The sequence below is a fragment of the Ahaetulla prasina genome, chromosome 8 (assembly GCF_028640845.1).
Source record: "Ahaetulla prasina isolate Xishuangbanna chromosome 8, ASM2864084v1, whole genome shotgun sequence".
NCBI classification, from domain to species: Eukaryota; Metazoa; Chordata; class Lepidosauria; order Squamata; family Colubridae; genus Ahaetulla; species Ahaetulla prasina.
In genome coordinates, this window is record NC_080546.1 from 47,154,029 (window position 1) to 47,181,381 (window position 27,353).

The 27,353-nt window shown below is 37.5% G+C and overlaps 1 protein-coding gene across 3 annotated transcripts in view; it reads right to left on the minus strand.

The window, feature by feature from the left end:
• Positions 1–27,353, minus strand: part of SGCZ (sarcoglycan zeta) — a 248,105-nt gene that overhangs the window by 85,903 nt on the left and 134,849 nt on the right. For all 3 annotated transcript variants that reach the window (XM_058193461.1, XM_058193462.1, XM_058193460.1), the window contains one exon: positions 2,702–2,789. In XM_058193461.1, the coding sequence (XP_058049444.1) occupies positions 2,702–2,789 (88 nt within the window). The remainder of the gene's footprint in view (positions 1–2,701; positions 2,790–27,353) is intronic.

Here is a 27,353-nt window from a genome sequence, read left to right on the forward strand (position 1 = left end):
TGTACTTTACCAGGAATCAAAAATTAGTGGGAGTATAAGTGTAAGGGGCCTCCTAAAATAAATAAGTCTCTCTGAATCTCTCAGTGATGTTTTTCCTTTCAAAATTCATGGGAGCTTAACCCCAATTCTAAGTGAATTTCTATCCCATCAGGATTTTTCCATATATTTTGGAATATAGCAGTTGGAAATAAGGGGGATTGAAAATATAACACATCTACTAAGAATAATCAATGAGCCTCTACAAATCTCTTGCCCATGTTTGTTTTACTTGATAATTCAAGGAAGGCTAACCCTGATTGTAATCCTAATCCTAATTGCAGGCCTAACCCTAACCCTGAGTAGGTTTCCATCCCATTAGGATTTTTCCGTGTAGTTTGCTAGGAATTGAATAGTAGTGGGATTATAAATGAAAGAGGCCTCCATGACTAACTAGCTTCTGCAAACCTCTCAGTAATGTTTGTTTTCCTCTCTGAATTTAAGGGAGTCTAACCCTAAACCTAAGTGAATTTCCATCCCTCCCTTCTAGCACTGAAGATGTTACCTAGTAAAGTAATGAAACATCTGCAAGCAACCAAGTTCATAGAGCACCAAGAACCCCACAGTTCAACCCTAAGCTAAATATATTGTCTTCTCTTCTACAGGAATTCAGGCTAGTTACTTTGTTCTGTAAACAGGACAATTCTTTACAAAATTAGCAAATGTTGTAGGTTTAAGCTCTATTTCATAGATTACAGATAGACAAGGTACAAGAGAAACATGGTTTTAACTACATTTTGCTTTAGTTGTTTCAAATGCCAATTTGTTAGCATTTCTTCTCACTGTTGAGATACCTATGAACAAACACCACTCACTTCAAGCACTGAAGCTGTTACGTAGTTGGGTAATGAAGTACTGTATCTGCAACTAAACAACCAATCTCAAAAAGCATCTGGAAGTCCATAGCTGAAATTCTTTATGTTATCTCTTTATATATTTCACTAACTGTGACTTAAATTTGAACAAAATAACTGTTCTAAAAAAAACTTTCTTATTTCACACAGAGGACACAGGATTTGTCTGCAAAAAACTTACTCCCCCTGATATTTTTGTCAACACTTGAATTCAAAACTATTAATATATATTGAAATATATACAGTACTTCCCAATTAGAAAGTCACCTTTTAAAATGAGGGGTCTGTTTTAGTTGAATCAGCTAACATATCAATCTATTCAAAACAGGAAATCAAATATAATAAATCTCACAATATCTCTGTGGAAGATTTTATCATTTTAAAAAAGTGGCAGCTGATCTAGGATAACCACAGATTTTAATTTGTAAAGAACAACACAAGCCTACCAATGAAGGAAGATTTATGACAGAAATTGCTAGGAATCACAGCAACTGACCCTGAACACAGTTATAGAACTGAACATGCTGTATGGCATATGCTGATTTGGGAAGCTGTTATCTAAGGATTATAGGCTCCTTGTCCTCTTTCCCCCTTCTTCAAGTTTGAAAGGTTTAATTTAAAAGACAACTGTGTTTCTTTTGTGGAGGAAAACATTCTGCAAATATTAGTCTACACTGAATTGTTGTAAAAAGTGTAATCTTTGTAAACTGTAAGGGGAAGTTAAAAACATTCCAAGTAGTAACGGGAATATGAAACCGATTTATAAGAAATGCACAATTTCTTAAGATGTGCAAAGCAATGTATTGGGCTTTCCGTGATTTGTAGTCAGAGAAGCCTCAGATCGATAAACTACATTCTCAGCTGCTAAAATATCTCAAACGTTCCTGAACCACTCTGAAGATAAGGTTAGTTGTCCTGAAAACTGTTCAATTTTATATTAGCCACAATTGATTAAAAAATGGAAAGATGATACCCTTTGTAATCTATACAGTTGATATTATTTTTATATCAATCCAATGAACATGAAATTCAATGAAATTGTACAGTCTATAAACCTAATCAATGAAATAAAAACTGTCCATAATATATGGAAATTCATTCAATTGCTTCGTGTCTGGTCTAGAATAAAATAAAATAATCCTAAGGATAACTTATCTCTTTCATTTTTAAAAAACAAAAACCAACAAATATGAAACTAATTGCCCTACATTTTGGGCCACGCAAGTTTATTAGATATAAAGATTAAAATATTTTTTGTAAATATTTGAATAGACAAAGAAAAGGGGGAGGCAGGGAGATGCTATTAAAGTACAGATAGAACTAAATCTCATTTTATCCGATCAGTAATTTGTTATAATATATTATCCCTTTTATTAAATTGGAACTAAATCTGCTAAACATGCAAACTGTCTCATACGTATGACATAGAGAATAGTTCTCATTTTCTTCTTCAGTGTTTCATTTCTTCGACTTTTTGTGTGGCTTAATGCTGTTTTTTATCAGTTTGTGTGCTTCAGATAATGTATTAAAATTTTAAGATTGCTTTTACCAATTGTTGTTATTTGCCTTGCAGTTATTGCTAACTATTTTAAGAACTGCCTTGATGTATTTATTTAATCAATTTATATTTCTGTTTAAAATTAACTTACATTATAGTTAATTGACTGGAAAATGTAGGCCATAGATCAATATCATCTTTAATAACACAGTTGCAACCTATTGTTTCCTTTAATACCTATGTTGAGGGATTAAATTTAAAAGTATGGTATTAAATTCAGAGCGCAAAACTTTCATTAAGTAATAAGACTTACCTACAGTCAGCTGTCCTGTTATGTGTCCCATTTGATTTCTTGCATTCATGGTAACATTCCTATCTGACTGTAGGACCAGTGGACTATCCTGGAAAAAAAATGTATATAAACAATGAAATGAGAAGGAAAAACTGCAGAAAGAGAATCAGAGTAATCCTGTCAAAGACCAAGTATCTTCATGAGATCTGGTTGAAATTCTTGTTTTTCTTCTAATTTAAATTGGTTGTTTTTAATGGTATTTATAGGGAAGACACTATATTGTGCAGATCAGAAGAAGGGAGGAGAAGATATTTGCAGACTTCTCACAGTCTGTTTCAGTTCCTTCCTTTGGGACAGTGCTATAGTGTATTGCAGGGGTATCCAATCTTGACAACTTTAAGACAACTCCCAGAATTCACAAGTCCACAAGTCTTCAAGTTGCCAAGGTTGGAGACCCTTGGTGTATTGCATTCCAAGACATCTTGACACTGGGACAGTTTTTCCCACCTTATGCAATCACTCTGCTGAACATCTAATTATCACAATTTTGTCCAATATATATGTATATCAACCCAAAGTGACTGAAGTATTATTATTTATTCCTTTTATTATCTTCTTTACTTCCCCTTTTTACTGCTGCTACTACTACTACTACTACTACTACTACTACTACTACTACTACTACTGTTATTTATCTTTATTCATTACAGATGAAACTCAGTCAACTGAGGCATCACAAATACCATTAACTGGTGTTAATGGTTGATATGATGTATATTATTATTATTATTATTATTATTATTATTTTTCTCTGTTGCCTTGCAAATACACTGAGTACTTCTATACTGGAGACATATTCCTTGTGTGTCTAATTACACTTGGACAAATTAAGTATCCAATCCAATTATACATTCTTATTTTTCTGTATGCCACCCAGAGTCACTAAGTGAAATGGGCAGCTGTACAAATGCAATTACATACATACATACATACATACATACATACATACATACATACATACATACTACAGTTTTGCTAATGGCAGGTACATGGCAATATGTGAAATCTGAGTTTGGAATTACACTATGATTCCAAATGTATCAGTTACCATCTCACACAACTGCATCCCATGTTGGTGCAATAAGCTTACCAAACGGCAGGGCAATATGTCACCACTGCATATACATGCATACTGAAAAACTGTAATTTGGGTTTAAAGCAGCTGTACTCTTTTTTCCAGCACATTTTCTGACACTAAAGGCAATGGGATTGCTAAAGATGATCATTAAGAGATTCAGAATGTGAAGGAGAGAATGATCAAAAATGCCCCTAAGTTACTCAGGATGAGGCTATTCCATTCTAAACAGCAGTAAGTGAACCAAATGGGAGTTATTTACAAAGGCCAAGTACTGTTTCCCAGTACTAAAGATAAATCACAAAAAAATGAATGATAGAAGATTCTCATATTTTGGAACTTTTGGAAGATTCCTGAATCTTATTCACAGAGGTTTTAGGAAAACAATAAATAAAAAGTAGTTGCTAAGTGAAACAAACTAACCTAGCCCTGCTCAAAATATTTGTTTTGTGTATAGTAGAAATTTAGCAATTTTGGCCATGTAATGCCGATGCCATCTTTATCCAAAATTAAATTCCCATGGCTTGGCTTAAACAGAGAGCTTTGGGTAAAATTCATGCCACTGTATGCTTGTCTCCTGTTAATTGTTTGCATTCTATTCCTTCATTTTTTGCTGGTGAATGTATTGCTTAGAAATTTAAATGTACATGCTATCTTTTGTCCAAGACATTCCACATGAGGCTTCATTCTTTTCCAATTTTGTCCTCACCTCACTTCTCCTTCCTGAAGGACTGCAAATGGCGTAAAACAACCAAATTGAGCGTTATGGATGGCTGAGATTTAAATTTGGCTTTCTTCAGTTCATGGTCAACCTTCACTAACCTCACTTCCTTAAGGTGCATTACATTTAAATCCCTAGAAACCCCCACTCAACACAGAATTCATGCCTGCTAAATGTTATGGACATTCATACATTCAGTGCAAAACATTCAACATAAATGGAATAATGTGTGTGGAAAGAACTATGCTGGTAAGAACTTTTCTACCCATTGTACCAAATATAGTAATATTATGCCAAGGGCAGAATAAAAATTGTTGTATGTATATGAGAATAAATAAGTTACTGTTTACCTTGTTATGCAGTACACATTCCACTAAACCAGGGGTCTCCAAACTTGGTCCCTTTAAGACTTGTGGACTTTAACTCCCAGAGTTCCTCAGCAGCTTTGCTGGCTGAAGGACTCTGGGAGTTGAAGTCCACAAGTCTTAAAGGGACCAAGGTTGGAGTCCCCTGCGCTAAACAAGTGCATCTTAGCAACAGAAATTCAATAAGCTAAGAAAGGGATTATTTAAAAATCAGGTGTCTTATTTGCTGTGATGGACCAATGCATACAAATTTAAGATACTTCTTTTATCAAATCGTCTTTCTTCCCCTCAACAAAATCAGATGTCTTAAAATAATATAGAAGATTACCTATTTGTGAATTTTATAACTTGTCTGTAAACACCAGAACTTTATTTATTGCATTTTAAAACTGCCCATCTCCCTCACAGAGGGACTCTTAAGTGATGTACAATAAAATACTTTAGAACATAAAAACTGTATAAAATTTAAAACTGGCAAGGATGTTAAAAATGATATTTTTAAATTAAATTAAATCCTCCTGAGGATTTAACTCTCATTAAATCCTCATGAGATTTTTTTTATTTGATACTTATATTAGCATAAATTGCTTTTCCTTTGAAAACACATCTTAAAGTTAACATTTGTATATCTTGTCTATTTATAAAATCAAGAACAGTAATTCATATGAGGAGAAAATACTTCAAATAAATAAAATGTAGTAGTTATAGCTTGTATCTGAAATAAAAAAGATTTCATATAAATCACTTTAGTTTAAACAACAAATTAGAAATTCTGGCTTCTAGTCCTGCCTTTTTTTTTTATGGAACCACCTTATACATATATATTTAAACATTAAACTGCTATGCTTAATTAGGCTTAATTCTTGATACGAAATTAAGAGAATAAGGACTGTTGATATATATTTGTGTTCCTCCTACCTCTACAAAATCTTGTATTCTATGTTGCCTGTTTTATAGTTATTTGAAGCTTGGGAAGGAAAGGTAAAGGAAGTTAAGGACATATTAAAGTGGTAGTTAAAACCAAGTAAAAACTAAGAGTTTTTAACTCTTTGAACTTCTTGTCTACCAGAACAATAAGATGTTTCATGAACATCTTTGGAGAAAGTAGATGAGTGATTAAGAACCTGGCGTGGTTCTGAAGATTCAGATTTGTCTGAGACTAGGGGAGGATGGAGGTTCTGTCAGGTTTTCATTCTCCAGTCAGAGAATGGATCTGTTGGCTTGGAAGATCCTAAGTATGGTATAATGAGTTCCTTTCTTTGAAAATGCAGTCTAACTTCATCCTCTGTAATGGAATACGTTGAGGAACTTGGGGAATGAGGGGAAGAGATGCCACCTCGGAAACAATCAGATAAGAGAGGCAGAAGCCTCCAATGTCTTAATGGTTAGAGAAAGGAACTTAGGAAGGACCCATCCTAATTGTTCAGATGGTTAAAAGTGGTAGTGGGAAGTTCGTACTTTGAGACTTGCAGTTGAGATTGATGTCAGTTCTCCAAGGTAAACCAGACAGAAAACACCACTAGATGAGCTAAATCTACTTTACTGTAAGGCTACATTAACAGAATCTGGTAAGTTTGGGAATAAAAACTTCCCACTACCACTTTTAACCATTTGATCCATTAGGGCAGTGATGGCGAACCTTTTAGAGACCGAGTGCCCAAACTGCAACCCAAAACCCACTTATTTATCACAAAGTGCCAACACAGCAACTTAACCTGAATAATGAAGTTTTACTACTTAAAATAATGATAAGCAAGACAGAGTTCAGCTAATTGTTCTAAGAAAAACATGATAAATGTACTTTTATGTCTCTTCATTTTTTTTCCTGCTTTTGCAATATTACGTTGAGCAACAATATCATTTCTGTTTTCCTTCCTCTCTCTCTTCCCCCCTCTTTCTCTCTCTCTCTTTTCCTCCCTGCCTCTCTCCCCCCTGTGGGAGAAACGCGATGGAGCTGGGCCGGGCCAATGGCACACATGCCCATAGAGAGGGCTCTGAATGCCACCTGTGGCATGTGTGCCATAGGTTTACCACCACTGCATTAGGGTATGTGTTTCCTAAGTGTCTTTCTTTGACCATTAAGTCATTAGGGGTTCCTGCCTCTCTTGTCTGATTGCTTCCTAGGCAGCACCTCTTCCCCTCATTCCCCAAGGTCATCCACACATTCCATTATATCCTCTGAAAAATCTAATAACTAACAATTATTAACCATTGCTCATTTTATATGTGTGTGTGTTGTATCTGATACATATACTTCATAGCTTGATAGCTCAAGAGCATTAACCCAAAGATTTTGACTTTGGCTTTGCCTAATATTGTAATGTGACCTGCAATTAAAAATTAACCTCCATTGTAGAGAGCTAGCATTTGAGAAGATATAATGTATTACTTGCTATTATTTTCCAAGAATGCATTTCATAAACTTTAAAGTTTATGAAACAAAACAATACTGACAATTCTTATAACAATAATAACAATTTAATTTCAGGGTCTTGAAATCATAGATCAAGTATGGTGAACTTCTGTTGAAATAATAAGCTTTCCAAATAATATATTGGAAGCCAAATGCTGATGGTAAGTGAGGCTTAAGCAAACAATGGACAAGGCAGTACCAATACAATGTCAATGTCAGTGTTCCAGAAAACCCCTCCTGCAGAAAAGACTCTGAAGCAAACATCTTTGGAAGCCATGCTAGGCCAAAGGCTTCCACACCCTGCCAGTCTACTTACTTCTCTTTTGTATTTCAGTTTCTAAAACTTTCTCTCTCCTTTCTTCATAAACAAAGGTAGAAAAATTGGATTTGGCTGAACTGGTTGCAAGCAGCAGACTTTTAACATTATGTCAGAATCTGCATACAGCCCTAGGGCCACAGGTAGAGTTATACAGAAGACTCAGTGAAAGCATCATACCCCATTTGTCATTACAGCATTTAACACTGAGTATGAGTTAAACTGAATTTTGAGTAGTAGCTCCACATTATTTTGTAAATTTCTGAAGCTCTCCTGATAATACATTTCTAGGCTATTTCATATGTTGTTTCTCTTCATCAGCTTGGATATAGGCAGTTTTGAAGACCCTGAGATCTGACAAATAGTATGACAAACATATTATCTATCTGGTTTTAGAAAACTATTTCCAATCCTCAGAGTTTGATTTATTCAATGGATTGCCAATCAGCTTGTTCTCCTGCAGCTTGGCAGATGAAAGGTGATTCTTGGCTTCTCTGTTTCTCCAGCTGCAGAAACATGATTGTTTGGGAACCATCATGTCCAAAGCAATCATTTCGGCTGAGGATATGCACATACCAAGGGACTTCTTGGCAACAAAAGCAGATGCTAGAGATATTTTTCCTAAGTAGTGATTAGTTCGTTGATATACCTTCTGGACTTCTGAAGATCATTAAATGCAGTACTACTGGCCTGGCAAAAGAGACTGTGTGGTAATAACAGATTTAATGGCTGATCTAACAGAAACATCACCAAGAACTGTTTTATTGCTCATAAGATTACGAGGAAAGCCTCTGTTTGTAGCATCAATAACATATGTGTACCTGAATTAGAATGATCCTCAGTAATATTGATGCAGTCTCAAAGTTAAATTCATTTGTATTGTCTTTCCATTTTAGAAAACACTAATCTGATAATGTACTGCAATTCTAAGGCTCTGGAGTTTGTTTAAGACAATAGGTTTCTCGGCTGTCACTTAGATTCAAATCTTGTCTTTGGATCTTTTATCTAGGAATGGTTGTATTGCTTTTAAAAGTCTCCTAGGTCTTCACATTTTTATTGTCATTCCTTTGCTTAGAATCATAGGGCTGGAAGGGACCTTGGAGGTCTTCTACTCCAACTCCCTGCATAAGGCAGGAGTCCTTATACAGTCCCAAACAAATGGTTGCCCAATCTTTTCTTGAAAACCTCCAACAATGGAGCACCCACAACTCTGGGAAGCAACCTTTTCTATTAGTTAATTGTTGAACTAGTGGACTAAAGGTGGCATGATACCAGTGTTCCAATATCTAAGGGAGAAGGAGTCAACCTACTGTATTCTCCAAAGCACCTGAAGGTAGGACAAGAAGCAATGGATGGAAACTAATCAAGGAGAGAAGCAACCGAGAACTAGGAGAAATTTCCTGACAGTCAACAATTACTCAGTGGAACAACTTGCCTCCAGATGTTGTGAATGCTCCAACACTGGAAGTTTTGAGAAGAGATTGGACAACCATTTGTCTCAAGTGGTGTAGAGTTTCCTGCCTGACCAGGGTGTTGAACTAGACGACCCTGAAGGCCTCTTCCAACTCTGTTATTCTGTTGTTATCTTGCACATTACACTTAATCAAAAGAGAAATGTTGCATATCAAAACATTAGGAGACAGAGGGGGAGGGAGGGAGGTAGACTACTTTAAGGGATTTTAAAATAGTGATGATTTTCAGGCAACACTTTCTTTTGGAAAAAGACAAATGGAAGCAGAAAAGAATGGGAGAAGCAAGCATCATTAAAACAGAAGAGGCTTTTGAATATTAATAATATTTGTTGGATAAAAATGCCAAATCTCATTTAAATATCTGTCTGATTATGCGAACAACCAGAATATATTAAAATTGTATGCCACCCAACTCCCAGCAACTCTGGGAGTCTTGCTTAATCCCATATAACCAGCAGGTATTGGTGTGATCCAGTGGTTGAAAGGCTTGACTAGGATTGGAAGGCCAGAATTCCCTGATGTCTTAGAAATCTAGAATTCAGAGTCAAAATCTGAATTCATACAGCACTCTTATTCTACTGCAATGTTCATTGTCTGCATTTCTGCAGTAAATTAATCTTCTAAGTACGTCCCCAACCCACTCATGGTCCATCTCTCCCTATCTTCCTCTGCTCCCCTTCCACTCCCATTCCTTCACTCTCCACCTTCTCTTCTCCCTTCCCCCTTTACAATTTCCCTTTCTGTCACTCTCTCCCTCCCCTCCCTGTCTCCTTCACTTCCCCCTCCCTCTCACCTTTCCCCGTCCTCTTCTTTTCTTCCTTCACCCCCCCTCCCATCTCCCCCTTTCCGCCTCCCCTTTCCTCCCCATCCTCCCCTTAACCCCAAGGTCCCTCCCCTTCTTTATCCCCCTCCCTTACCTTCTCTCTACTTTCCACTCCCTCACTCTCCCCATCCCCCTACCCTTCTCCTTCCCATGTCCCCTCCCCAACTTATTTACTCTCTCCTTTCCTCTCCTTTCCTCTTTCCTCCCTCTCCCTTTCTTCCTCCCACTCCTTTCCTCTCCCTCTCCTCTGATCTCTCCTGCCCTTCCCCTCTCTACCTCTTTCCCTTTCTCCCTTTTGTTCCCCTTCCCTGTCCCCTCCCTCTTCCCTTGTCCTCTTCCCATCTCCATTCCCTGCCCTTCCCCTCCCTCTGCCACTTGTTCTCTCTCTTCTTTTCCTCCTTGACCCCTCCCTTCCTCTCCGTCTCCTCCCTCTAACCCCCTCATGATCTATCTCTCCCTCTTTCTCCCTTTCTTCCTCACTTTTCTCTTTCCCATCTCCCTCCCTCTCCACCTCCCTTTTCTTTCCCCTCCTTTCTTTCCCTTCTATACCTAATCTTTCCTCTGCCTTTTGCTTCCCTTTTTGCTTCCCCTTCCTTCTCCCTCCCCCAGTCTGTTTTATCTCTTTGCCTCTCTCCATTTCCCTGACTCTCCTTCTTACCCTGATCTTCAACCTCACCCTCATCCTAACTTTCACCCTCACTCTAATTCTAATTCCAACCCAAACTCTCACTTACCCCTCTGATAGCTGGTTACAAAAAAAGGGAATGTTTCCCAGAGTCCAGGAGCCCTTCTGAAGACCAGCCTGCCTCTTGGGAGGCATCTTCACTCTGATAACTGATAACTGACAATAACTGACAGTTTAGCCTGCAGGTGTGAAGTCATAAAGCCATCAGAATTTCCAAGGAGATGACCCACCTCCCTTTATCCTCCTATCAAAGGTCACCTGCCCCACCTTTTCTACATACACCAATGCCAGGCAAATGTTTCTGAGAAGCTACCAAACTAATCACTAAGGATGCCTGTTCCTCATTTTTTCATCTGGAGGCATAGCTCTTTGGGGTAGACTGCCTCATCCTATAGAAGCTCTACCGGGCTAGTTTCCTGAGCAGGACTCATTGGAGAAACTGTTGGTCAACTTCTCATCTGATTCCCTTTCTGTTGACATGTTGATTTTTTGTTTTCTCCCAGGATCTTTTGTGTTGTGTCAGCTCCCATTTAAGGTTTAGCTTGGAGAACCCAGTTTGGTATTGGAAAACATGGTTTGGCTGGCAGAAGAAATGGAATGCAATCTTTGATCTTAAGACCTTGGAAAAGGAGATTCCTGCCTTGTTTTTCTCTAATATTTGGACTTTGGTTTGCAGAACAAAAAAGAGGGTGCCTTCTAATGACAGGAGTAATATGACAGCTGTGTTCCAATATTTGAGGGACTGCCGCAAAGAAGAGGGGGACAACCTATTCTCCAAAGCACCAGAAGGCAGGACAAGAAGCAATGGATGGCAACTAATCAAGGAGAGAAGCAACCTAGAACTAAGGAGACCTTTCCTGACAGTCAGAACAATTAATCAGTGGAACAACTTCCCTCCAGAAATTGTGAATACCCAACATTGGAAGTTTTTAAGAAGAGATCCTTGGTGCTCTCTGAGCTTGCAAGTTTTCTTGCAGATGTTTCATTACCCAACAGTTGCTGAAAAATCCAGGCCCAAAATGGCAATACATTTAAACAATATATTGATTGTTAAATATAGTACCAGAGTTGCTATTTTCATATTGGTATCATTTGTATAATCATGGGGAAAGGTAGAATGGTCTATGTCCTCTACCTGAATGTTATACAATGAATAGAATGTACAAAAGATGTGTCAACACAAATTTGTAAACTCCTAGCTAGCTGTGCAACAATTTTTCAATCATGGAGATAGAAATGTACTATATTTGTCTTTTTCATGCATCCTTCTTCACACACAGATGTTTTGGGATGGATTAACACAGTGATATCAAAAGTTGGCCAAGACCATATTATAAATATAAGACAGATAAAAACAAACAAAACAAATCCCTACCCTAATATTTTCTTAACTTTTGAAAGTACACTTCAGTGCCATCTAGAAGCTTTCTTGCATTCATATAGTCATTAAAATATTAAGATACTTACAGGAAATAACTGTAGATGTAAGTATTATTCTATAAAAGAACAGATGTTTTTAATGTGATTCTTTTCAAAGCTCAGATAAAATTCATTATAGATAATCCTCATTTATCAACTTCCTCAGATAGTGACGTTTGCAAATACAACTAATAAATGATAATAAAAATAATTTTCTGACCAATGACTACATTTTCAATAACACAAGCCTTCAGTGTGACACTGACAAAGGCCTGGTCAGTTTCAGGCAGCAGCTGTGGCTGACCCAGGGTTCTAATCAATTAATTAAGGTCACAGACATGTGTTTCTTAAGTTGAAGCTAGTACCTTTTAGGGAAGTTCTGTGCTGTGGAGAAAAGCAGCCCAGGAAGAGAGAGCTTGTTAAGCAATCTCTTGAGGAGGTGGAAAAAGAAAAAAAAATGGGTCAGGCACAGGACATCATAGGGAGACTTTTATCTGAATGAAACAGCAGCAACCGGCAATCTTTCTGCCTGTCTGTCTGTCTATTTGTAACCAATTGCAGTTACAAAATGAGGACTACCTGGACTTTCTGCTATAATGACTTTGTTTTCTAAGAAGGCTTTACCAATAAATATCTCCATTTTGAGATGCATCTAGGTGAAAAGAATTGTCTGAATCCCTTAAAATGATCTATTGAGTCCTTTACTCTCAGTGATACTTGGATTCTCTGATCCCAGATATGTAAATTATTGTGGAATGTGGGATTTTGAATGTGGACAGCTACCTGCACAAACCCTTATATATATAAGATTTCATGGAAGTTGAAACTCTGTGCATATAAAACTGTTGCACAGAGATTTATGTATATAAACATCCCTTGATCAGATGTTTAGGATCAATTCATATACATTGTGTAGAAGAGAAAGGGAAGTTTGGGGAGTGATATGGGGTTGGACAGAAACAGGGCTATACAGATTTGATGGGTGCTCTTTTGATATATTATCCTTTTTTGTCTCTTTAATACAGGATGCAACTAGAGTGTTGCTGTAATTAATTAGGATATGGGAGGCAGGATTGATATTGTGGTGATATGACACATCTCCAAGGGGCTCCATGGAATCATAATAAAGTATTGGAATATTCTAAAATTGGGAAATTATATTCTTCAATAGCACAGCAAAAGAAAAGAGGTATGGCCTTATATCTTAAAGAAACAATAAATGCTAGACAATTTTTTGCAGATGAGGAGGGGACAATTTTGATGGTGGAGGTAACAATGAACTATAAGCAGATACTATTGGTAGCAATATATGCACCAAAAAATAAGCAAGAAGATTTTTATGAAAAACTACATAAGAAAATTCAATAAGAAATTGTATTTGTTGCAAGGTAAAAATTGATAAAAATGTATAATCCGGAAAAGTCAAACCATGTCCAATGTTTTTAAAATTTGTATTATTAATAAAACACTTTTTTAAAGAAAGAGAAAATTATGGAATTGGAATATGAAAACATTTGTGTGGTAGGAGACTTCAGTGCAATTGTAGACACAGAACTTGATTACAAAAGCAGTAAAGTAAGCAAAAAAGCCAGAAACACTCTTCCAAAAGACTCTTTTTTAAAATGGTGGAAGAAATAGGTATTCAAGATGTATGGAGAGAGATACCCTCTGCCCCCCTCGCCCCCTCTGTATCTCTCTTTCTCTCTCCCTCTCTCCCTATATTCTCCTCTCTCTCCCCCACTCTCTGTATGTCTCTCTGTCTCTCTCTGTCTCTCTCTCTCCCCCCCCTCTATGTGTGTGTATCTGTCTCTGTCTTTCTCTATGTGTATCTCTGTATCTCTCTCTCTCTCCTCACTCTCTCTGAAAGCCCAATACGCTCTCCTTAGGATTCTTCGCTACTCTTCTTTCTTCTTGACAACTTTTTGGAAATCCAGGGTGGCTGAGGAACAAGTGCGAGCCACAGCAAAGGTTTCCCTCCACCACCACCACCTCCTCCTCCTCTTCTCCCTCCTCTTCTTGTGACCTCCTGGACAGCTGTGGTGGGGTTAGGAGCATGCAAATGAGTGGGGAGACCCTCCTCAAGCAAGTGGCCACCCACCCCACACATGTCTTTGCTGCACTTTGGCCAAGCCCAGCTGTTTGCTTGAGGAGGGTCTCCCTGTTCATGCACATGCTCCTGGCCCCACCACAGCTGGCCAGCAGGTCGTGAGAGGTGAAGGAGGGGGAGGAGGAGGAGAAGGGAAACCTTCACTGTGGCTCGTGCTTGTTCTTCAGCCAGCCTGGATTTCCAAAAAGTTGCCAAGAAAAAAAAGGAGCTTCTCACTCTCTTGGAAAGCCCAGTGAGCTCTCCTTGGGGCTCTTTGCTACTCTTTTTCTTTCTTCTTTTTGGAAATCAGGGCTGGCTGAGGAATGAGCACAAGCTGTCATGGAGGCTTTCCTCCTCTCCCTCTTTCTCCTCTCATGTGCACCTTCCTGGCCCTGCCACAGCTGGCCAGGGGGCGAGAGGAGGAGGGGGAGGAGGAGGAAAGCCTCCTCTGCAGCTTGTGCTTATTCCTCAGCCAGCCCAGAACAAGCAAGAGCCTTAACTTCTCAGGCCAGGTGAGATGTGACTGGGAGGGGAGGGCAAGGGGTGGGGCCAGCCAGTGATGGGACAGGGAGCTGCAGAAGAGAGCCCAAAGAGCCACATGTGGCTCCAGAGTCATGGGTTGCCGACACCCACCCTAATACAAAAGCAAAGTGAAAGGGTTATTTAGCAACTAGTCCTTAATATAAAAGTAGTATTTCTTGAGACTAACCTTGCCTGAAGCAAAAAAAAAAAAAAAAGATTGGTACAATTTGTGTTAATATTACAATGGTGACATTTTTTTCCTTCTGTGTTCATTACCACCCTATGAAAACACATCCAATAAGAGACCCTTCTCTTATATGAACTTCCAACCTTATTCAGGAAGACTAAAATAGAATTTATTGTTAAGGGAAAAAGAAAGACTTGAGTCACTCCAAAAGACAAAAACAACACAGATAGGATATGGATAGATTTTTCTAGCCCTGTTCATTATTTTGATTTTAAACAACTGAAAATGGTCCATCTCCTTCACATTTTTGGCCCTAATATAGCACTTCATTGTTTTTCTTTGGTATGTTCAGCTTCATCTGGTGCTTAGCTAAATGTGGGCAGCAGGTTTCCTAAACAATGTAATTAGCAATTAAGTTCCAAAACAGCCAAATTGCTATTTAGGGCAGGTTACATTGCAGGTTAGTTTATACAATTAGCAAAACTGCAGTTAAATAAGATAGGTTTTTGCTAACTTACTAACAGAACTAAACAAGTGATTATAATTGGTGGTTGGGATGCTTGCACATAGTGCTACGAAGCATCTTAGCTTATTCAAACAGGCACGGATGTCACTAATGTAGTAGCTAGGAAAAGTTCCCTTAATGGCAAGTATAGGCATTGTTATCCTCATTTTGCATTTTGCAAAATTTTGGATCCTGCTTCTTTTGTTTGAATGTGAACTGTTCAGCAGAGAATTATTTATTCAGGATAGCAGGATGGAGGCAAGCATTTACCAGGTGCTTGAATAGGTAAACTGATAGGCAGACAGACCGATAAATCTGGGAGCCACCATTATGGAAGGAAGGAAGGAAGGAAGGAAGGAAGGAAGGAAGGAAGGAAGGAAGGAAGGAAGGAAGGAAGGAAGGAAGGGCAATGAAAACAACACCGTCTATTTGAAGGGATGGTTTGCTCAGTTTTGACAGAGCCAAAATACTTCCTCATTCCAGATCAAACTCTCTTTATTTTTATTTATTTATTTTATTTATTTATTTGTCAAGAACATATTAGGCAATAAATATAAAAAATGATTATGGATACATGAAATTAATATGAATAAAAGGGAGCATTAGGACAGCGATGATAGACACGCTGATCCTCTTATGCATGCCCCTTACAGAACTCTTAGGAATGGGGTGAGGTCTACAGTAGACAGTGTAAGGTTAAAGTTTTGGGGATTTTGGGATGTAACCACAGAATCAGGTAGTGCATTCCAGGCATTGACCACTCTGTTGCTGAAGTCATATTTTCTGCAATCGAGTTTGGAGTGGTTCACTTTAAGTTTGAATCTATTGTGCGCTTGTGTATTGTTGCGGTTGAAGCTGAAGTAGTCATTGACAGGTAGGACATTGTAGCAGATAATTTTATGAGCTACACTTAGGTCATACCAAAGGCGGTGTAGTTCTAAATTGTTTAAGCCCAAAATTTCAAGTCTGGTGGCATAAGGTATTTTGTTGCGAGCAGAGGAGTGGAGGACTCTTCTTGTGAATTATTTCTGGACGCGTTCAATTGTATTAATGTCCGATATATAGTGCAGGTTCCAGACAGAGACTTGCACCTCTCTGTTAATTCAATGTCACCCACATGAAGCAATAGCAACAGATGATGTGATAGAGATTAGAGAAGCAATATACTCATATCAATGTAATGAGTGCTGTACCAAATACTTTTTCTGCAGTTGTTTCTGACCACCTGCATCCAAATTGATGGAAAACTAATTCATTTTTTTTTCCAAAGAAAAGGAAGAACATAACTGTGAAATTCTCCTAGGTGGAACAAGATTGAACTTACCTTAATAATGAAGCTACCAAGATGTATGTGAATGTACTCCTTTGCTATACAACCATCTTTCCAGTATCAGCAGCATCTCTGGCTTCTCGTGCTTCAATTAGATCCCAAAGGAAAACTTCATGGAGGATTCATCCCATAAGGCATTTTCAGATCTCTAAGCAGGAGAAGCCAGCAAATCTGCAGAGCAATGGAGAGATGTGTAACTGGAAAAAAGAAACATATGTAATCTTTGTTACTTAACGCTACATTTAAAAAAAAAAAAAGCCACTCAAGCAAATTTGAAAGCATCCTGAGGATTTAATAAAGCAATATTTTTTTTCACACAAAAGGAAAGCCTTTTTTAAAAAAATTGAAGGCAAGTTGAATAAGCACAAGTATTAAATGAAATAGTGGTACAAAGAGGAAGTTATGGAAATATATTCATAAAAAAAAAAGAAACTAAAATGACCTATCCATATTGAAGCAAATAATAATGTTTGTTTCTATCAATACTTTAATGTTTTATCTTATTATCAGGTGTTTTGAAAGGGTTTATATTTATTCTAACAAATGAACCAAATAACAATCATTTACTTATTCATTTATTAAATTTATATGCTACTCATCTTGTCCTGAATTAATAGATTATACTATATATCAAAAAGGGGGAAAGGGAAAAGGAAACTGAACATGCAAAGAATGGAATGTTACATATGTTGACTGGAATTCATATTTTAGAATTTGACTCCAAAGTAGCACAAAAATCCAACAAGCCCCTTCCAAATATTGGATGCCTGTTTGAATTATGTCTAAGGTGATTGACTTGTCAATGAATGAAATACCGTATTTTTCAGAGTATAAAATGCTCCGGACTATAAGACACACCTACCTTTTTTGGGGAAGAAAAGAAAAAAAATCTGCCTCTGCCTCCCAGCAATTTTCCTCCTTGCAGCAAACAGCCAACAGCCCGTTTCAGCTTCCGCACAGCCTGATTAGCACAAGCAGATGATTGTTGGTTGGATCAGCCCAGGGGTGAAATCTAAAAATGTTCCCTACCGGTTCTGTGGGTGTGGCTTAATTGGTGGGCATGGCTTGGTGGTCAGATGGCTGGCTGGGCGTGGCCAATAACAATAAATAATAAAAATAATAAATAAAGTATAAAAAAACAATAAGAGGTACCAAAAACCAACTTTCACACTTTACACACACACAACACAACACAACACAACTGACTCACACACAATGTAAAAGCAGCTGCACTTCACACTTCACACAGCCACAAAAAGCTCAAAAACCAACTTTCACACTTTACACACACACAACTAACACACACACACACACACACACACACACACAATATGCCACATACAGCTTTCTGAGATTTTGTGTGTTTGTGTAGTTAGAGTGAAACACTACAGAAACACACCAAATCTCAGAAAGCTGCACAAATATTTTATTTTATTTTATTTTATTTTATTTTATTTTATTTTATTTTATTTTATTTTATTATAGTGTGGACTTCAAATCCCAGAGTTCCTCAGCCAGCAAAGCCAGCCAGTTGATCACTGAGGAAATAGATTAGCTGAGCGATCGATTCTCTCTGGCTGAAACTGAAACTGCTTTCGGGCTGGAAAAAGAGCCATGCGTTCATCAATAATCAGGTAAGTGCCTTAGAATCTCTACTCTTACTTGTAGAAAACAAGTACGGTTCTGCTGATGAAGAACTCAGGTGAGATCGCCAGAGGAGACTTTACATTTTTTTTAAAGTTTAAAGTCTCTGCAGATCTCAGCTGAGGGGCGGGATCCTCAAAGGCTTTTTTTTTTACTTTTAAAGGCCTGTTTCGGCTGAAGCAAAAACGGCTTTTAAAAGTAAAAAAAAAACCCCTCTGCAGATGGTGCGGCTCAGCAGAGGCGGGGGGGCGGGGCCAGGGATTTTTGCTACCGGTCCTCCGAACCAGCAGCCACCGTTGCTACCAGATCGCACAATCCAGTCCGATCCGGGAGCATTTCACCCCTGGATCAGTCTCCCAAAGATCAGCTGTTTCAGGCTGCAGGAATTGCCATAGTCTATTGCCACCTCCACATGCCCTGTTTTTGGCCTCCGTGTGCCTCATTTTCTGCCCATTCCAGGTGGTGGCGATCGGAATGGGTGGAAAATGGGGCACACAGAAACTGAAAATGGGGTGTGCAGAGGCCAAAAATGGGATGCAGAGGCCAAAAATGGGGCATGCAGAGGCGGCAATAGGCAATGGCAATCCCTGCAGCCTGAAACAGCTGATCTTTGGGAGACTGATCCAACTGTGCTAATTCAGGCTGTGTTGAAACTGAAACTGAAACAGGCTGTTTTCTGTTTGCTGCAAGGAGGAAAATTGCTGGGAGGCAGAGGCCAAAGGGTGGGGGTGGGCAGGGCTACATTCAGTGTATAAAACGCACCCAAATTTTCACCCTTTTTTATGGGGGGAAAGTGAGTCTTATACTCCAAAAAATACAGTAATTTGATTTAAAAGTTAGATCGGTACTAATAGCTCACATGTTTTAATTCACTAGATCAGGGCTATGAAACTCCTGGCCCACTGGCCAGAGGTATCACACGCTGGCCATGCTAACCCCCATTTCCAGAGGGGGGAAAAGTTTTTATTTTCTTTTTCTTTATTTTATTTTGTCACAACAGTATATATAAGCATAAGCATGAAGTAACTATATAATATATAAGCATATATATGAGTATAAGTATGTAATAAATATATAAATTGGATATAATGAAAGGAAACAGTAGGACAGGAACGGTAGGCACGTTTGTGCTCTTATGCATGCCCCTTACAGACCTCTTAGGAATGGGGTGAGGTCAACAGTAGACCATCATTCATCCTACATAGCAACATAAAAAGAAGGTACATTAAATTCATTGATCCCTGTTAAATAGATTCTGAATATTAGGAATTTTTCAAATGTACATTGATATTTAATAAACATTCCAATATATAGAAACAAATATTACATTACCCCTCAACTAAAATAATTCCATCAGTGTACTTGTATTATTAAATATTGAACAAACATGACAGTTCTGATATGTCATGTGACGACACCATCACGGCATGAGTTTGACACCCCTGCACTAGATGATCAACAGTCTTGGACATGAAAACACAGCTTCTTCTGTGCCCTCTCTTTAAGATTATAATGATTTCTGAATAAAAGGCTATAGTTAATGGGGATGGGGAAAAGAAGTATCAATTTACTTGCATTTGAGAAGCAGGGGAGTGTTTTGTACTCAGTACAAAGCTTGTGAAGCTCCTTTAAGTGGAGCAAGTCATGACAACCACATGAAGACTTCATTTGTATTCTCTCTTTGCATGCCCAGAGCAGCCAATCACTTCAATGTGATATGTTCTTCTCTCAGGTGAATCACCTCTTAATAGCTTTAAAGAGATTTAAGAAGTGGATTTCAGCAGGTGAAATTATCTGGGCTTTTATTTCCTCTTGAAATTGCTCTAGGATCTAAATAATTTAACAGGTATAAAAGCAGTGTGGCTAGGAAAATAAAATGCACAATCTACCGATCCTCAGCTCTGAAAAAAAATGGCTCTTTTTAACTCAAATGTATAAACTGTTCAAATTTGCAAGGCCAAGTCAGTTCAGGATTTTGTCTGTACAGTACAACTAACAATTCCTTGAAGTTTTACTAGGTAAAGAAAAATTGAGGTATTCTGCTTGGTATATACTCAGCATTTTGGCCATTATTGTACCAACCTCAGAGATTCTTCTGTACGCTATACAAATCTGGTTACCACCAGCAGAGATCATTATTTAGAAATTACCTAACTAATAACAATGAAATGTGTTATTCTTTGTATTTCCAGGAGTTCATCTCATATCATCAAAATGTAATCTTGGAGTTTTTCAAGAAAAGTGTGATATCAGTTTTTATCAGCTATCAGATGTTCAAGTTACAGCAATTCTACCTCACAGTAATTTTGCAGCTTCTAAAAGCTATGCTTTATTATCTTTCTGTCTCAAATGTGTATCAATTAGATGCATAAAGACCATCATTCATCCTACATAGCAACATAAAAAGAAGGTACATTAAATTCATTGATCCCTGTTAAACAGATTCTGAATATTAGGAATTTTTCAAATGTACATTGATATTTAATAAACATTCCAATATATAGAAACAAATATTACATTACCCCTCAACTAAAATAATTCCATCAATGTATTATTAAATACTGAGCAAACTCTGAAGATTAAACAGTATCATTTTTTTTTCAATCCTTCCAGTAACATTGCCATGTCATTGCCTCACCATCATAAATAAATGTCCATTGAATATATAGAAATGAATGTAAGGTCCTCAAACACAAAACAATTCCTTTCTTCCCTCTGCTATAGAAACAAGAATGTTAGTTTAACAGCATTATTTTCTCTTTCTACACAAGAAGTAGGACATTCCTAAAAGCGAAGGCAGAGTTGCTTCTACATATTACTAGCAGATAGCCTTATTTTAAATATATAAATAATTAAACAATAAAAGCCACTAGCAGAATGTTTCAGGGAAAATAGAAAGCCCCTCTTTATAATGAATATGAATACAAGTTCAACAGTCATCTACCTGAGATATAATAATAATAATAATAATAATAATAATAATAATAATAATAATAATAATAATAATAATAATAATAATAAATAAAATAAAAAAAACCGTTAATCATATACTGAGCTGTTGTAAGACAATAGCTCAGACTGACTACAAACAACGTCACAACACGGTCGCTCAGATGGTCCACTGGAACTTGTGTCACAACTACCATCTGCCTGTAGCAAAGAACTGGTGGGATCATAAGCCTGAAAAAGTGATTGAAAATGAGCATGCAAAACATTTGTGGGATTTCCGAATACAGACTGATAAAGTTTTGGAACACAATACCCCAGATATCATGATTGTGGAAAAGAAAAAAGTGTGGATAGTCGACATTGCTATACCTGGTGACAGCAGAATTAATGAGAAACAACTTGAAAAAGTCACCAGATATCAAGATTTGAGAATCGAATTGCAGAGACTCTGGCATAAACCAGTGGAGGTGGTTCCAGTGGTACTTGGCACACTGGGAGCTGTGCCTAAAGACCTAGGCAAGCACTTAAAAGCAATTGGGGCTGACAAGATCACCATAGGCCAGCTGCAGAAGGCCACCTTACTGGAATCTGCTCGCATAATTCACCGATACATCACACAGTCCTAAACGCTTGAGAAGTGTTCGACTAGTGATCTGTGATACGAAATCCAGCATAATTATCTCATTTGCTGTATATACTGTCATTTTGTGTAAATAAAATAATAATAATAATAATAATAATAATAATAATAATAATAATAATAATAATAATAATAATAATAATAATGGAAAAAGTTATAGAAAATGAGAAGGTGAAGCAATAGGATGGGAGACCACCAGGAGAGGTCAGGATGAGGGGACAAGGGGATGGTGAAAGGACAGCAGGGCTCCTGGTGGCCAAGTGCTAAGGCAGGACTTCCCTTTGCTGAAATTGATAGATTGACTTATTTGATTGGAGAAAATACATTAACTATTTTTATTGGTAATTGAAAGCTTCTTATGGACTTTGAATGAAGAATAAAGGTAGAGGATATAAAATATAGTTATACTTAAAACTGCTGGGTAGACAGTCAGAAGCCACTTCTTCATAACTTTCCCCCTTCTTTTCTATTTTTCTTTATCTTTTCATCTTTTTTGCACTTTTTGCTTTTTCTTTGATCTTTCTCTTTTTTTCTCTTTTACTTTACAGTGAAAGACTTTTAAAGTAAAAGACTTGACTTTACAGATTTTGTCTTGCTTAAAAACCACAATAAAAATTATATCAACTTGATTTGATGCTCTGCAACTTCAGAACCAAATGGTTCGAGGGTCTACCACACATCAGCACACTGAGAGTAAACTTGGATGTGCTGCCCATTTTAAGAGGAATAATTTTGTGATATTCCTGGTATGTGGTCTGAGTTTAGTTAAAAAAAAACACCATTGGAATATCTTTGTATAGATCTTTAAAAAAAAAAAGTACACAAATGTAGTTGCAGCATACTATATAAGGATTTGGCAATAAACTAGTTCTGCAAGAAAAAGAAATATTATGTTAATGAATGATACCACAGAGTACATCCCCAAAAAATCTAACGGTAAGAAGTTTGACATGGATAAAATATATCTGTGGATGGTATTCTAAGAGCACAGCTGTTTTAGACTTTAACTAAATATACTTGTTTGTCCCCCATGCTATGTGATTGTTGCTGCTGAGCTGAGTGCAGATCCCATATGGGGAGGCTAAGTTCCTTCTCCATTTCCTTTTGCTGTATTAAGCAGCCATATTCAATTTCATATTCTTATCTGCAGCCCGGAAAGGAAACAGGACAATTGAGAATTATGCACTAGATACAACAGAGCTCTAAATTGTCAGTAATCTATATTCAGGAGATTTCTCTCCTATGCACAAAGGAGAAAGGCTCTATATTTGATCACCGACAAAAATCTGAAGAAGATACACAATAATAGAAATGTGTGCATTTCCCTAATCGGAGTTATTATATCTAAAGAGCCCTTCATGTTTACTGAGCTTCATTGTTTACTTGCAGCCATTTCATTGCAGTTTGCTCTCTGTTTATATTTCTTTTATTCTTCTATGATGCCTTCTTTCTGCTTTATATCTCTTATATTGGTTATCTACCTCAGTGTTTTTCAGCCTCAGCAACTTCAAGATGGGAGGACTTCAACTCCCAGAATTTCCCAGGCAGCATGTTGGCTGGGGCAATTCTAGCTGAAATGCATACATCTTAAAGTTACTGGGGCTGAGAAACATCAATCTAAGTGAATAAACAAAGTACCCCTTTTACAGAATGAATAGTCTGAATGAAGCAATACTCTGAAACATATATCACAAATGACACTTTACATGATGCAAACATCTGAAACGTCAAGTTATAAAACTTTATAAACATACTAGTCCTATAACAATTGGGCATCTTTAGTTCCTATTCGTTGCAAAGGATTCATATACATGATAAGTGATGCAGCTGAAATTGAATGGTTTCTTATATGCAGCCTCCTTAGATGAAAGGCGTCTCTGCTGCATTTGACAACCCGTCCACTAATTCTTTGAATGCAGTTTAGGGCTTTTCTGCCCAAATCTTCTCTTGTATTACAGCAATAATGAATGTCCAAATTAAAATTATGGAACAAAGTAGCTATCTTTAACTGAATCATTCATCTTTTTAAAATTGCATTTCAGTTGCAGCCCTCATAATGTAAATAAGGCCTTTACCTCATTTCTGAAAGCCATTGTATTCTACTTCCATTCCTCACCTATCACCATCAACTTTATCAAGCAGTTATGTCTGTGAGGGAATACACTTTTTGGCAGCTGCATGAAAATATGTAAGTTTCTTCTTCACCAATGACTTTCTTAGAATAATTTTAGCATCCACAGTACAAATTATGGAACCTTTGCTGCTCTCTGAACATGGTTGTTTGCTTATGGACATTTCATTACCCAACTAGGTAACGTTATCAGTGTTATAATACAGTGGGGAGTTTGCTCTCTGTTTGTCCTTCCAACTTTGGTGGGGTTGTGGGTTTTTCCCCCCCCTTGGTAGTAGATCCTTGATTAGGGTATCATTTTCTCCTAGTTTTTCTTAGGTTAATCCCTGTTTAACCAGATGCTGGCTTCTAGGAGAGGATGTGTTCTAATCTTTTTATTTCTTTCTTATATTTTTTAACATCTCTTTTCATTTGTGTATAAATGTGGTTTATCTCTGTGTTTCTGTAACTGGCTGTTTTGTCTGATTGCCAAACCTCCAGGAATTCCCTAGCATTTTTCGATTTAGCTTCATCTAGGATGCTCACAGTTTCCCAACTGGAACTATGGTTGAATCTGTCTATGAATGGCGAGATTGAGTTTTCATCATGTCTCCTGACTGCTAGTACTTCATGGAACTTTTCAGTCTGCCTGTTCTGCATGGTAGTTGTTAGTTATAGTGCTTACATTGCCTGTTGTAATGATTCCTGTTTTTTTAACATTTAGATAAGCAGGGATTAATAGGAAATATATGCCACACTTAGTCACACTGATGATGTTACTCAGTTAGGACTTCACAGTTCAACTTTGGGTTACATGTATTCTCTCTATACATGGAGTAATACAAATTCTCAGATTTTTCAATGCATACGACTTAGTAACTGAACAGTCAAAAAGAAGCATCTCATTTGCATTATTGAGAATGTTCCTTGGTGACTAACTTGTACCAATCAGTGGTGTCCTGCTGTAGGACGTTAAAACCCACCCCCTCCTAGAAAAATGAAATAGTTTAGGAAATATTAAAAGGGCAGAATATTTCCCCTAAAAGGGAGGCAGAAACTCAGCCCCTCCACCTTCGTTAATGGGCCATTAAGGTCTGAGCCAGTCCATTCTACATTACAAAGATCTACCTCCTTCAGGCAGAGCCATTTAATTGCCCTTCATTCCATCACCCAGCAAGATTCAACCAAACTTAGCATACAGACAACCTACAAAGCTAGCCATGACCTCTGACAGAACCAGCCAGGATACTCTTCTTGTGCCTCAGAAAGTCCAAAGCCACAGAGGGTATAAAACCCAGGGACTCTCAGCATCACTTCCCTTTTTTCTCCCAAGATCTCCAAGGCATGTGATCCTGTTCATCAATAAACCTTCTTTCCAAACAACTTCCATGAATCCAGTGTCTTTTCCCCACTTGGAACTGAACCCAGAAATATTTCTTCTAACATTGGCAAATAAAAAAATGTAGAAAAATCTAAGGCTTCTCAAGAAAATATTTACATATGCACTGGTTCCAGCATAAATTAGGATGACTAAAACCCAGAGCTCAGAACAAAGGAGTTTATTCTCAGTGATTTTCTTATGTGTGATGGAATATAGCATATCCTGCAATATGAAGTAAATGGAAAAGAAACTAAGCAACAGTAATTTATGCTCTCATCCTAAGATTATTAGGGGCAAATTTAATCATCGTGGAATCTTCATGACCCTTCACTCATGTCAGCATTTACAAGTTAGAAGATAATATCATATATTATATTCAGTGAAGGCTCTAAGGTCAAATGCTTCATCTCTGAGTGTTTTAACTTCTAGTGATTACAATAATTAAAATTAAATACTGGTTTATCTACCATGGATTTATTTCAGTGACATTTTCAGTAATTTTTCTTTCTTTCTTTTTTTTTGGTATCTATTGTAAAAACTATATCAGAGTCACTCAGATTATTCTGATTCCCTTAAACCTTTTGAAAGAGATTTATGACTCATGAATGCTTTAGACCATCATTAGCAACTGCAGCACTTAATGCTCTGCTGTTGGGGGAATGAGAAGATTTGTTTTATTCAAAACTGGATGGTCATGTGTGTTTTGTTTCAGCTGTGCTTTGCTTCTTTTTTGGCCTTTAAGGGTTGAGCCCTTAATTGAAGAAAAAAGAGTCAGGATGGTACATTGATAAAGTTCTGTTCCTTAATTACTTTCTGCTGCCAAAGTAGCTTTAACATCTGAGGTCAAAGGAGAAAGGAAAGACAAGTAGAAAGTGGCATAGGAGACTAAAAGGAGCCAAATGCAAAATTACCTGGATTTTTAGGACATGAATTGCAGCAGCAGGGCACATTTTATTATATTTATTTATTTATTTATTTATTTATTTAGTCAAACACAACAATATATATAAGTATAAGCATGAAATAACCACACAAACTGAATACAACCGAAGGGAACATTAGGACAGGAACGGTAGGCATGCTGGTGCTCTTTGCACGCCCCTTACAGACCTCTTAGGAATGGGGTGAGGTCAACAATAGACAGTCTTTGGTTAAAGTTTGAGGATTTTGGGATGAGACCATGGAGTCAGGTAGTGCATTCCAGGCCTTAACAACTCTGTTACTGAAGTCATATTTTCTACAATCAAGATTGGAGCGGTTCACTTTAAGTTTAAATCTATTGTGTGCTCGTGTATTGTTGTGGTTGAGGCTGAAGTAGTCTTCAACAGGAAGGACACTGTAGCAGATGATTTTATGAGTTATACTCAGGTCATGCCGAAGGCGGCATAGTTCTAAATTTTCTAAATCCAGAATTTCAAGTCTGTGGCATAAGGTATTTTGTTGTGATCAGAGGAGTGGAGGACTCTTCTTGTAAAATATTTCTGGACGCTCTCAATTGTATTAATGTCCGAAATGAAGTGTGGGTTCCAGACAGGCAGCTGTAATCGAGAATTGGTCTAGCAAATGTTTTGTATGCTCTGGTTAGTAGTGTAATCTTTCTGGAGAAGAAGCTACACAAGATTAGGTTTACAACCCTTAATGCCTTTTTGGCGATGTAGTTGCAGTGGGCTTTGGCACTTAGATCATTTGCTATGAGAACTCCAAGGTCTTTAATGGGGTGAGGGTCATCTACAAGGTCATGTCCATCAAGTTTGTATTTAGTGTTCTGATTCTTTTTTCCAATGTGTAAGACAGAGCATTTGTTGGTTGAGATTTGGAGTTATGAACCTCCCCAAAGTAACTCCCCAACGTCCTTCCTAATGTTGGTACCAAATTAATCAGTTTAAAATGGAAACTAATTAAATTCAATTAATCAGTACTAGATAAAGTTATCTTCTGTTTGGGAGCCTACCACTTGAAAACCAAGGACA